Below are 11061 nucleotides of genomic sequence, written 5' to 3'. Positions count from 1 at the left end.
TGCCACAGCGACCATGCTGAATGTTCCCAGCCAGACACAAAGGAGAGAGGATAGATGAAATTGTATCGATGCAGATCAGTCAACGCAAACATAAACAGAAATGCAGCATAGGAGCTTCCATGAAAACTGAAAAAGCAGTCCCTAAAGGAAGGACTGGACCTTAGGACTCCTTCCTTCCCCAAAAGATGTCCTAATCACAATGCTATCAATTCAGATTTTCTTGGAAGCATAAAATCTAATAATGATTTCCTTTTTCAGCTCTAATTCCCCACACTAGCAGAGAAAAAGACATTTCCATGCCCAGTGCCACCAAGGTACTGGTGGCCTGAAAAGATGAAGGTTCAGAATAAATCTGGGATTTCTCAGTCCCCCCCACAACACAAGAGTTACTTTAGGTGTAAGGCCTGACAGCGAAGACAAACACAGTTTGAGAATGTCTAACGTTTCAATGATTTCTGGTTTATCTAGGCTGGTTACTCACAAAAATACAACAGATACAATAAAGGAAAGACTATCCCTTGGAATGCTAGTAGAACAAAGACGTTGAAGCAATGTCCTCCACGTACCTTGTCAGAGTATGGTTCTTCAGTAAGATCAATGTCTTCAGACTGCAACTTGTTTTCTATTACCATTTCCAGATCCATTCCCCTGCTACAAGAGACTTTCCTGGCTGAAGCAGGACCTAGCTTTATCACGTGCTGCTGAACACTAGCAGTCTCTGGGAGCTCGGACAGCCAGGGTGGCAGTGGGCTAGGAGGGGTACTGGGCTCCTGTTCAGAAGATGTCCTGTGGACAGGTACTCCGTGACAATCAATGGGTGTGGATGAGCTGGACTTTTTTACTGGCAAACATGGTGCTTCTAGACTGGAATGGTTCCCACTTGCGGTCATGGGAGGATGATATAATCCATTAGAAAGGCGTTCTCGGCATTTTTTGGCAGGGACAGGTGGCGGCTGAGAAGGATTTTTTGGTTGCAGTCTTGCCTCATTTGTGCCTTTTTGCTCAGCTTCTAGACCGCCCTTGAGGACTGGAGCATAATCAGCCCGTGCAAGGTCATGAAAGCCTTTACTTTTTATTTCCAGAGGCGTCCTTGTTGCAAGATGCATCACTAGGGCAGGCTGAGCTTCACAGTTTTTCAAGGGGAATGGAGCAGGCTTTCCACCTGCAGTCTCCATTACAGAGCAGTCCAATTCCTTAGCTCTTCCTTTCTGAGAACCAGCAGCTCCTTTACCCTGCTTAGGCATCAAGCCATCTCCCATACAGCTGCCTCCACGAGACTGAGGGGGCAGGGCAGAGCCAGTTGCCTTTTTTGCTATATCCAGTGGATCCTGAGGAAAAGAACATACTTTCTTGCTAGCGTCCTGTAGATTAGTACTGGATTCTCCCTGAAGATCATCCAGTGAGTGAGATCTTGGCCATGTATCCACACCTTGGGGGCCATCCAGAGTTTCACAGCTCCGACAGACAGCAACCGGTAAACTTCTACGGTTCTTCAGACCTGTAACAGCTGGAGGTTTGACAGAGCTCTTCAGACCATGATGCACACAACTCAACCGGCTTTCTTTTTCCCCTTGCTCTAGAGTTTCTATTGACTTAGTCAGTGGAAGCGTAGGAAAATTTGATAGCTGGTTTCTGCTGAAGTCCTTAAAGCTATGCTCACTTGCTGATTTTGAGGGCAGAAGACAGGTCCTTCGAGTTTTACCTAGAAGCAAACACATCACAATCTGCCATTAAAAAAAAAAGATTAGTAACTCTGCAGAGTAAATAATGGATCACTTCTAAATGCCTTTGAAACAAAATTATTTACTCTCTTTTTGTTAACTCTAAATGTACAATAACTCACTTTATTGAAGTGGAAGGTTTTCAAGATGTGGTGTTTTATCATAACCACTTAGGACAAGATGACACGAATCAAGATGAACCACATGTTCTTTGTAAACTTTATTTTATAATTTTATGAGGTATGTGCCACTGATTTTAAACAGTGAAATCCATCAAATCTGCTTGATAGAAAAATTCGGATCAAAGGGACTGAGCTCTTTAGAGTATTCATTAGTATGAAATACTTAAATTTCTTAAATACTGCATAGATCCTTTTTAATTTCTTTCTAACAAGACAGAAGTAAATTTGTCTCAAAGCAGACAGCCTCTCAGAATGACAGCACGTCCTGAGCAGTTATCATTTTCTAGGTGGCGGGGATACTTCCCCCCATGTAAAGTAAGCTTTCTAAAATCAGGATAGATAGACAGATAAAGCTCAAAACTTCTTTTTCCAATGGAGGAAAAAAATCAAACCAACAGATTAACAGATTAGGCTAAATGGTATCAAGAGTCTATAACAATAGGCAATCAAATAGCTGCCAACTAAAGGACCAGTTACTTTTAGAAATCTGAGAAGTTTTGCTAACTTCATTGGAACTAAATTAATCTGGTGTATTATTCAGCAATGGATGCTTTCTTCTCATACAGTTTGCCTTCAAAGCTTTATCCCGAAAGAAGTTCAATGCTTGGCTTGGCTTTTGAATAATATACACTGCTCTCTTTGAATATGAATGAAAGAACCTGTTTAACCTAAAAGAGAAATAGCTTGCTTTCTCTCTTTTTCTTGCCTCTTTCTCTGCTCAAGGAGTTTAAAAAACAAAGTACCAGAAAACTAGCAAAGAAAATGGAGGTTACATTTAAAGAGAAATAAGGAAACAGTCCCCCTCAAAAAAAGTTGGTTGCATCTACTGGTATGCCAGCAAGGTTATTCTATCTAGAATCAAGGTGTGCCTACAAGGGATGAATGCAAGCATACAGGAACTCCTTGATCAGAAGCTGTATGGTTCACAGTTCAACTTAAGATAAATATTACCAATTCCCTAAAATGCTAATAAAGACACATCACACTAAGTTAGCTACCTTGCTACTACCTTGAGTTCAGATAGCTCAGAGCAGTAGCAGTAAAAACTCTGCTTGCTACGAGATAGGCCACCACATTTTGAAAATAACTTACAACTACATTAACAAAACGTGTAAGAAACGTTACATTCATTTTTTAGTGCCTTCAGGCACTAATGTCAACAGGTAATGAGTATGGAAAGGAGTGTTCTTTTTTCATTATTCATATTTGCTAGTACATGTCTGACTTATGCAGTAATTCACCGTATTGTCTGGGGCTTGCTGTCACAGCTCACATAACGAAATCCATGCAAGTTCTTTTCAATCTGAAATATTGATCAGGAGCTATACAGGTTTTAGGAAAGCACACTCAGGAACTCAACACTGAAAGAAAAGTTGTGAGAAATGCTACTGCTGTGCAATATAAGCTTTTACTGAGGCCATAAGGGTATATAGTAAACAACATTTCTATCAAAATGGGATATGTCTGTGTAAAGACAGTAGCCTGTGAATGGAAAAGAAGAAGAAATGAGGAACAGGAAAAAGAAGAAGAAAAACCCAAACAATTAAAACAAGAAAAGAAGAATTTTGAGAAAGTAAAATAAAATCTTCTGCTTATTCAAGTCCTGTTTTGCGTAAAAATATAAACATGGAGAGAATGGTAGGAAGTTCAAAACATTTTGTCTATAAAATTTATAACCAAACATGCAATCTTAAGCTCTCTGCTTCAAAATGGGTTTTTTAAAGTTGAATTCTACTGTTTTGTACAAAGTACAGGGCTCAGAATGTAATTTCTCTTACACAGATTTAAGTCAAGAGCAATAGCAGGAAGGAAGCTGTGAATTCTCTTTTTCTGGCTATTCCTTCCATCCTCTGACTGCCAGGGGTAATTTTTTTTATGCTTCTGAGACATTAAAGGAAGGAAGGTTATAATTCCTGAAAACAGACTATTAAATACGTTTTTAAGTTGTTTTCATAGAGTGGAGAGCTATATAAACAGTGTCCACAAACATAACATCCCCTCCCTATCTCAGAACAAAAAACAAGGAAGAATCCACAAGGGTTAAAGTGTATAGCTAGTAAGGTTTGAAACACATTTTTAATGTTAGAATTTTTGATAATAATTAATTCTTATGATTCCCTGGCACAGTTAAGCAGCCTAATGCCTTTCATAGTGCTGCCAACCACAGCAGCATCTCTGATTTAAATGTGTGCAGAAGGACACAGATGTCTGGGTGAAAACTGAGATAACAAAGGTGGTCACTACACAAAATGAATAGAAAGTTTATATAGTTTTCAGGTTCAGTTCAAGCTACAGGCATACTTCAACTCTTTTGTTTTAACACTGTGATGCAGTTTTTGCTAGATAAAGCACTGTCCACCTCCCACTATATTTCTTGTTATTAGAATACAGAGAAGGAACCTTTCAATTCCCTGTCATCATCTGCCTTAGAGGAAAGGAGATTATCTTGGGCGGTATTTCCAGAGATACTAGAACTACAGCAACAAATTTTTAGTGTTTCTCTTAGTACTTTTTTCTGTATGGAAGATCACCCTCAGAAATTTAAGTACCCAAAACCAGATACAGAATGCATTCAGTGGTCTGTCCAGACCTCAGATTTTATTAACTTCATTTTGGCATTGCTTTCTGTGACTATATTTTGCATGCACTTCAAACAGCTCTGTTGACACAACAAAGATGATGGCACAGTAGACAATCCTAGCCTCCTTGCTTTTTTAAATGATTACAAACTAGTACAAATGCACACCACTAGTAGAAATGGCCATGTGGTCACCTGTTCTGTTGCTTTCTTTTCTGACTAATGAGCACTGAATGCTGAAGTCCTTAGGATGCTCACTAGGCACTATGGAAATCTGGGCCCCAGTTTCTCAATAAACCACAGAACACCCTTATCCCACCTGATAAAGCTGTGGTTTGTCTGCCCCTTCATCTCTGCGCATTACATGTGCAATTCTGATCTCTTCACATCCTCTCTCTCATTAAAAAAGCTATACAGCACAAGAAGAAAAGGTTCAAAGCAGCCAGGCATGATCAGGGACATGAATGACCTATAAGGAATAATTAGCAGGCCTTCTCAGACTAGTAAAAAGATGACTTGGGAAGAAGTATGACAGCAGTCTACCCACAGACACTCTGTTATGTATGGAGGTTGTAAGGAAGACCAGAGATGTTAATAAAGAGACACAGTTTCAGGAAAACACTAGGAAACAGTACCCCATTTTTTAAGTCCTTAAGCCCTTAAATGAGTAATTCCCCAAGAGTTCCCTGGGAAGCATCAAATATGCTTGCTGTGTTCCTATACTGTTCTCTAGCTACCTGCTTTTGGCCAGTCCTGTAAGAACTAGATTTCCAATATGGTTTCCAAATGCGTCTCAGACAGATGGTGCTTGTGTGCAAAACATGCCCAATAACTGCACCACTGTCAGGAGTCTAACGACGAGCTTCCTCCCTCTCCCTTATTTCAAACTGATACCTATGAGATACCTATAAGAACAACCAAATATTTCTGCAGTGGGACCCAGAGAAGCACCTATAAAAGACACATCTGTACCACTGCCATTGTACACAGCAAACCATTTTCTAGGCAAAATGTAAGAGCAGCACTGAAATCTTGAACTGATGCCAAAAGGTCCAATATCAGCCCAAAACAGGACACCATACTAGTTATCAAAATATTATAAACTATGCCTCAGAAAATCTGAAGACCAGTTTCTTCTCAGAATGCATTTCCCCTTTATGAAGTACAGTTCATTATTGCTGATTTGCACATCATGATGTTTATAATAGGCAAATGACTCTCATTATTTTAACAGATGAAAATCCAACTTATTTTCAAAACAATGTGCATATAAACAACTATGGTCCATGAACTTTGCAAAGAAAATGGAGCATATTTCAGACTAACCAGCCTTGACAAAAACTCTGAATGAATTCCACACCAATGTTCTTTTCATAGTGGTTTTCAAAACAAGCACTAAATGCATTTCTGAGCAAAAACAATGCAGAAATGCAGCAAGCCATACATAAAAAGCAATATAAAAATAATCAGTGGTATTTCACATCCTGCAAAACTCTGATAGAAATATTAGTTTAAATGTAATAGTAAGTATCTAAGCAGACAGGCAATGACAATTGCTTTCTGAAGATTTTATTATATTGTTAAAATAAGGAAAATGTACAGGCAGCAATTTAACTTTAGTGCTACAGCCATCATTATGATGGCACTTAGAGATAAAAGGAAAGAAAATTGTCACATATGCCATATACTTAGCTATGAATATATTCCAGCATCCCTACTGTATGGGGATTCATGTTCAATAAAAAAAAAAAAATCTCTCTGCTTTCAGGAATTTAGTATATTGCCGACTTCAGGCATTCAACTTCAAAGCAAACTGCAATTTTCTTCAATAAATGGTTATTTCTGAGCAGCAGACTGACAGAAAATGCATACACTAAGAGAAAGATCTTTAGCTTATATTTTAAATTGGAAAAACGGCCACTACAAGAGGTGTACAGTATCTCTATTCATTATGTTCTTGGTGAGCTATTTATACTGGACGTCAGTGCTGAAACCAGGCAGTCTGAGGCCAAGCCAGGGCTCAAATACTTGAAGTGATAATGCCAAACTCAACCAATTTATCTATTTTAATATTTCACCCCTAATGACAAGTTTACACCATCCCTCAAGTAAAGCATGTGCAGTCAGCACAACAACCTGATTTCTTCAGAACAGAGACAGTAGTCTCTATTATCATCCATCTTGGTAATTTTTCAGTTTATCACCTTTCACTGATGGGAATGGTAACTCACAAGGTAATGAGAATCGATATAGTATTTTTTTTTTCATAGTTTATTTCCTTGCCAACTTCTCAATTAATTTAACTTGCCAGTGTTCACACATTAAAAGGTCCTAAATCTCTGCACTTGGCTCCTGATCAGAGGAAAATGCAACATGCAACCTGAGGAAACACAAAAATATGGCCTAAAACAGAGAACATTTTTTCTAAACAGTTTTTGTATGGATTTAAAAGAAATCCTCCTAATCTCAGTGGAGTTCAGTGACTTCTCCATTGTCAGCGGTCCCTTAGACACAGGCTGTGAAAGTGTAAGTAGTGCAAGCCTCATGAGGCACGGTTGCATGAGAATACGATAGGGAGTCGAAAAAGGCAGAGAAGGGCAGTGACAGTGTTGCCTTAGGATCACAAAATAGAGATGATTTGTGAAATATGACCTGTTTCCTAGCAATGCAAGTAAATAAATTAGAAACAGTAGCAATGAAAACCAATGGCTCACGCCAAGAGTGAAAGAGGCAGTTAGAGCAAAGGAGAAAGTCAAGCATAAAGTAGCTTGAGTTAGCCAAGAACAGGAGCAGAAAGTATATGAAATTATCTACTGAAAAAAGGCTGCAGGGATTAGAAGGCTCATTGCTGTCACCATTACCATTCTCCAGGTTTTCACTGCTTTCGTAGCAGCCAGAATCCCGAGGAGAGCATCCGGTTAGGCCTTGGCCTTCAATGAGAAGTTTCTCCTGAGATCCTGACTGGTCACTGTTACCTAGAGGATGCAAGAATACAGTGAAAAACAGGCAAGCAGAAAATCTGGCTGAACTTCTCAACCTTCCATTTCCAACACCTTTATCTTCCCTGTTGTATTAATTGTATCAGATCACTGTCATAGAAAATGAATGAGCATTCCATCACAAATGCTGGAAACAGTCATCCTGTTTGGTATGGGATTAAGCTACAGCTCCAGCACAAGTGTGAGGGAGAAGTGTGGTACATAATGAAAGCAGAATGGACCACGTGTGCCTCAGCTGCCTTGGGGCAAAGTCCTGCAACTTAAGACCGTGGAAATTTATTTAAAATGATGGTGTCACCCCAACACTCAAAACAAAAGCAAAAAGCACTGAAAAGAACCAAATCAAGTAAAAAAGAATAAAATTCTAACCCCGAACTACTTTCTAGAAGGAACCAAGAGGAAGGATCAGGAGTGGGTCTGGCAAAGTTAGATACTGTCCCCTAACAAAGGGGGAAGGGACAAGGAAGAGACAAGCGGTAAAAATTCGTTCCTTCCTTGGTCTGTGCAAAGAGCCAACACTCAAGTGTGGTCCATCCAGGCTGCATAGGCTGGATTCCAGGAATTTACCCAGAATGCTTGGTCAGAAATTGTATTTTGTAAAGAAAATAAATCTGGAGCTGAAGATACAGAAAACCAACTTCTTGATGCAAGGATACAGTTTATGCTGTTTTTTTCCCCTGCAACAGAGGGTCAGAAATGGCTATTCTGATTCCTGTTCTCCGCACATGAAAAGTAATTATGGGGTGGAACTAAGTGCTGCTGCCCCTCCCAGGTTCCAGCTGTCTGATTCCCACTTCTCTTTCTCCTCATCACCCTGACTTGGAGCTGGAATTTATACTTTCCAACCACTACATCACATAGTTCTTCAAGCCTTCAAACCAAAATTGAAAGTGCCCTAAGAAAATTATTACTTCAGGGAAGTGAGCATTCTAAATATGTCTGCAAAATAATGAAGAGAAGCTTATATTAGGTGTTGAAAAGCTACTCTGATATAAGTGAACAGAATCTAATTCTGTGACTGCAGTTTTATTGGAGGGTAGAAGAACATGGAGAAAGTGTGGATGCCTCTTTGGGAAGTTAAATGAACAAGAAAGCTACACGTCAGTGAAAGCTCAGGCCACACAGCACTGTCTAGAGATACTAACCACACGTCTCTCTCTAACAGAATTAAGCACTGCCCAGTTAATAAGCAGCTGTTTAAACTGCTGCTATGACAGTTTAATCTGAAACATCAGATTTTGCACAGAATCAGCTGTGAAAGACCTCACACAATCCATTCCACTGATTCTGCTCGGTGGGATACTACACTGCTGACACTTGGGGACAGAGGCTGAATTCAGTCTTAGGTTGCTGCAACTAGGTATTGGATGCATCTAAACTCCTGTCTCATTTGCTTTTCAAATTATTCTACTCTACCATGACTTTATCATGACTGCTGTGTGAATGGTACAGCCTTGCATCCTCCTGTGCGGCAAACACGCTGTTGAATTTGACTGCCATGGCTCACTCTGCTTTCCCTCATCTTTGCAACCACTTGCCTGAGACCATCTGCACACCAGGCAAAACTGCACCGCTGCACCTCAGAGAGCTGGGTCACTGTCTTTCACTCTTTGCACCTGACTGATATATTTTCTCCCTTTGAAAATCGCTTGTGTTGTCATTTGCACAATCTGAAGCTACCTGTGCAATCGTGCAATTCACAGTCCAAGAAATATATGCATGTGCAGGTAAAAAAAGAGAAAGTTTAACTGACATTACCCTTTTCCACAGCCCTCTAGGCTTTGATCTTTTTCTCACTCTTGATAACCTCAGTCTCTTCCCTCTAGTCTAGCAGTTTCTTCTTTCCTATTCTCCATGCCTCAACTTCTTATTTTTGAGTAGGTTATCTCAGGATTTATTCCTGAATATCAGTATTCTAAAGGTACTTCGTGTTGTACACTTGACATCACTTGAATAAGTTGAGCAGCAGGGCTTACATGGACAAATGAATTCTAGCAGAACAAATGCAAGTGTTAAGTCATTCCTCAAAAATCTACATGTTGTTACAAAAGACTACACTGGAAATAACTAGATTAGGGGGGGAAAAAAATAGATGAAAATCCTGCAATCAGTTTTTTCCTCTAATGGGGTTCACAAGGTTCTTGGCAGAGCTCTACTAAAACTGAAAACCTCAAACATCCCACGTACTATCATACTCCTGTAGAAGTTCCACTGCTGTGAGAAGAACAGCTCTGTGCTCAGGATCTCGGATGTTCAGTTCATCCAAATCTTCTTCTTCCAAAAGCTTAAAGGTATCCAGATCTTCATAACCATTGAACAGAAAAGTGGGCATGTGCTCCTGAAAAAAAGGAAAAAAAAAGAGCTGTAAGACAACATATTTATTCAACTTATTTTGTCAATAACGATAGTAGAAGAGATTCTCACAACCAGCAAAAAAAGCAGTAGTTTAGCAAATGCAAACCACTGTATAACAGCAAAATTATAGGATTATAGCTTGTATAAACATTGCTCAGAGTTCAGGGAGGCAGCTATGCCAGAACTAGAAGGCTGCACGTATTTTTTATTTGGAATGCAGTGTATTAAATGGCCCGGGTAGCGTGCTACCCAGATGCACAATATGGCACAGCTCTGTATGAAGGGAGAAGCACAAAGGGTGAACGACAGCCACACCAGTTTATCCCTAGCTCTTCTGAACAGAAACATGGAAAAAACCCTTATTCCTTAAAACCAGGGTAACTATTGTTATTTTTCACTTTTTGCTCGCTTTTGAAGCGTGTTAGCTAGTAGCCATACTACGTAATGATTCACAGTCTCTGAGTGCACACAACTTGCAGCTCTTCACTGAGCCCGACAGGCAGCTCTGCCTGGCCTCAGCTATTTGCACTCCGCAGCTAAAACCCGATTCTGCTAAGTGGTGTCACGATCCTCAGCATTATAAATCTGGTTTTACAAAAGGGAAGTCATGTTTAACCAACCCAATAGCCTTTTATGAGGACATAACCAGGTGGAGAGATGATGATAGAACAGTGGATGTAGTTTATCTTTATTTCAGCAAAGCATTTGACTGTCTCCCCCAGCATCCTCGCAGCTAAGCTGAGGAAGTGTGGTCTGGATGATCGGGTAGTGAGGTGGGTTTTGAACTGCACGAAAGGAAGAAGTCAGAGGGTTTTGGTCAATGGGACAGAGTCTAGTTGGAAGCCTGTGTCTAATGGAGTCCTTCAGGGGTCAGTACTATTCGATATACTCATCAATGACCTGGATGAGGGAACAGAGTGCACTGTCAGCAAGTTTGCTGGTGATACAAAGCTGGGAGGAGTGGCTGACACACCAGAAGGCTGTGCTGCCATCCAGCGAGACCTGGACACAATACAACAAGGGCAAGTGTAGAGTCCTGCATCTGGGAAAGAACAACCCCATGTACCAGTATAGGTTGGGGACACACCTGGGGACAGACCTGTTGGGGAAATGGATCTGGGGGTCCTGGTGGACAGCAGGATGACCATGAGCCAGCACTGTGCCCTTGTGGCCAGGAAGGCCAATGGCATCCTGGGGTGCATTAGAAGGGGTGTGGTTAGTAGGTC

The 11061-nt window shown here is 40.4% G+C and overlaps 1 protein-coding gene across 3 annotated transcripts in view; it reads right to left on the bottom strand.

Annotated features, from left to right (window-relative positions):
* Positions 1-11061, bottom strand: part of SASH1 (SAM and SH3 domain containing 1) — a 60366-nt gene that overhangs the window by 1185 nt on the left and 48120 nt on the right. For all 3 annotated transcript variants that reach the window (XM_029084692.1, XM_029084693.1, XM_029084694.1), the window contains exons 14-17: positions 9668-9818; positions 7343-7456; positions 567-1702; positions 1-16 (exon numbers count right to left, since the gene is read on the bottom strand). The exon at positions 1-16 is cut by the window's left edge and continues 107 nt beyond it. In XM_029084692.1, the coding sequence (XP_028940525.1) occupies positions 1-16; positions 567-1702; positions 7343-7456; positions 9668-9818 (1417 nt within the window). The remainder of the gene's footprint in view (positions 17-566; positions 1703-7342; positions 7457-9667; positions 9819-11061) is intronic.

The sequence above is a fragment of the Antrostomus carolinensis genome, unplaced genomic scaffold (genome assembly GCF_000700745.2).
Source record: "Antrostomus carolinensis isolate BGI_N321 unplaced genomic scaffold, ASM70074v2 scaffold15264, whole genome shotgun sequence".
NCBI lineage: Eukaryota > Metazoa > Chordata > Aves > Caprimulgiformes > Caprimulgidae > Antrostomus > Antrostomus carolinensis.
The sequence above is the reverse complement of the archived record's forward strand: the minus strand, read 5'-3'. Positions and strand labels throughout refer to the sequence as shown.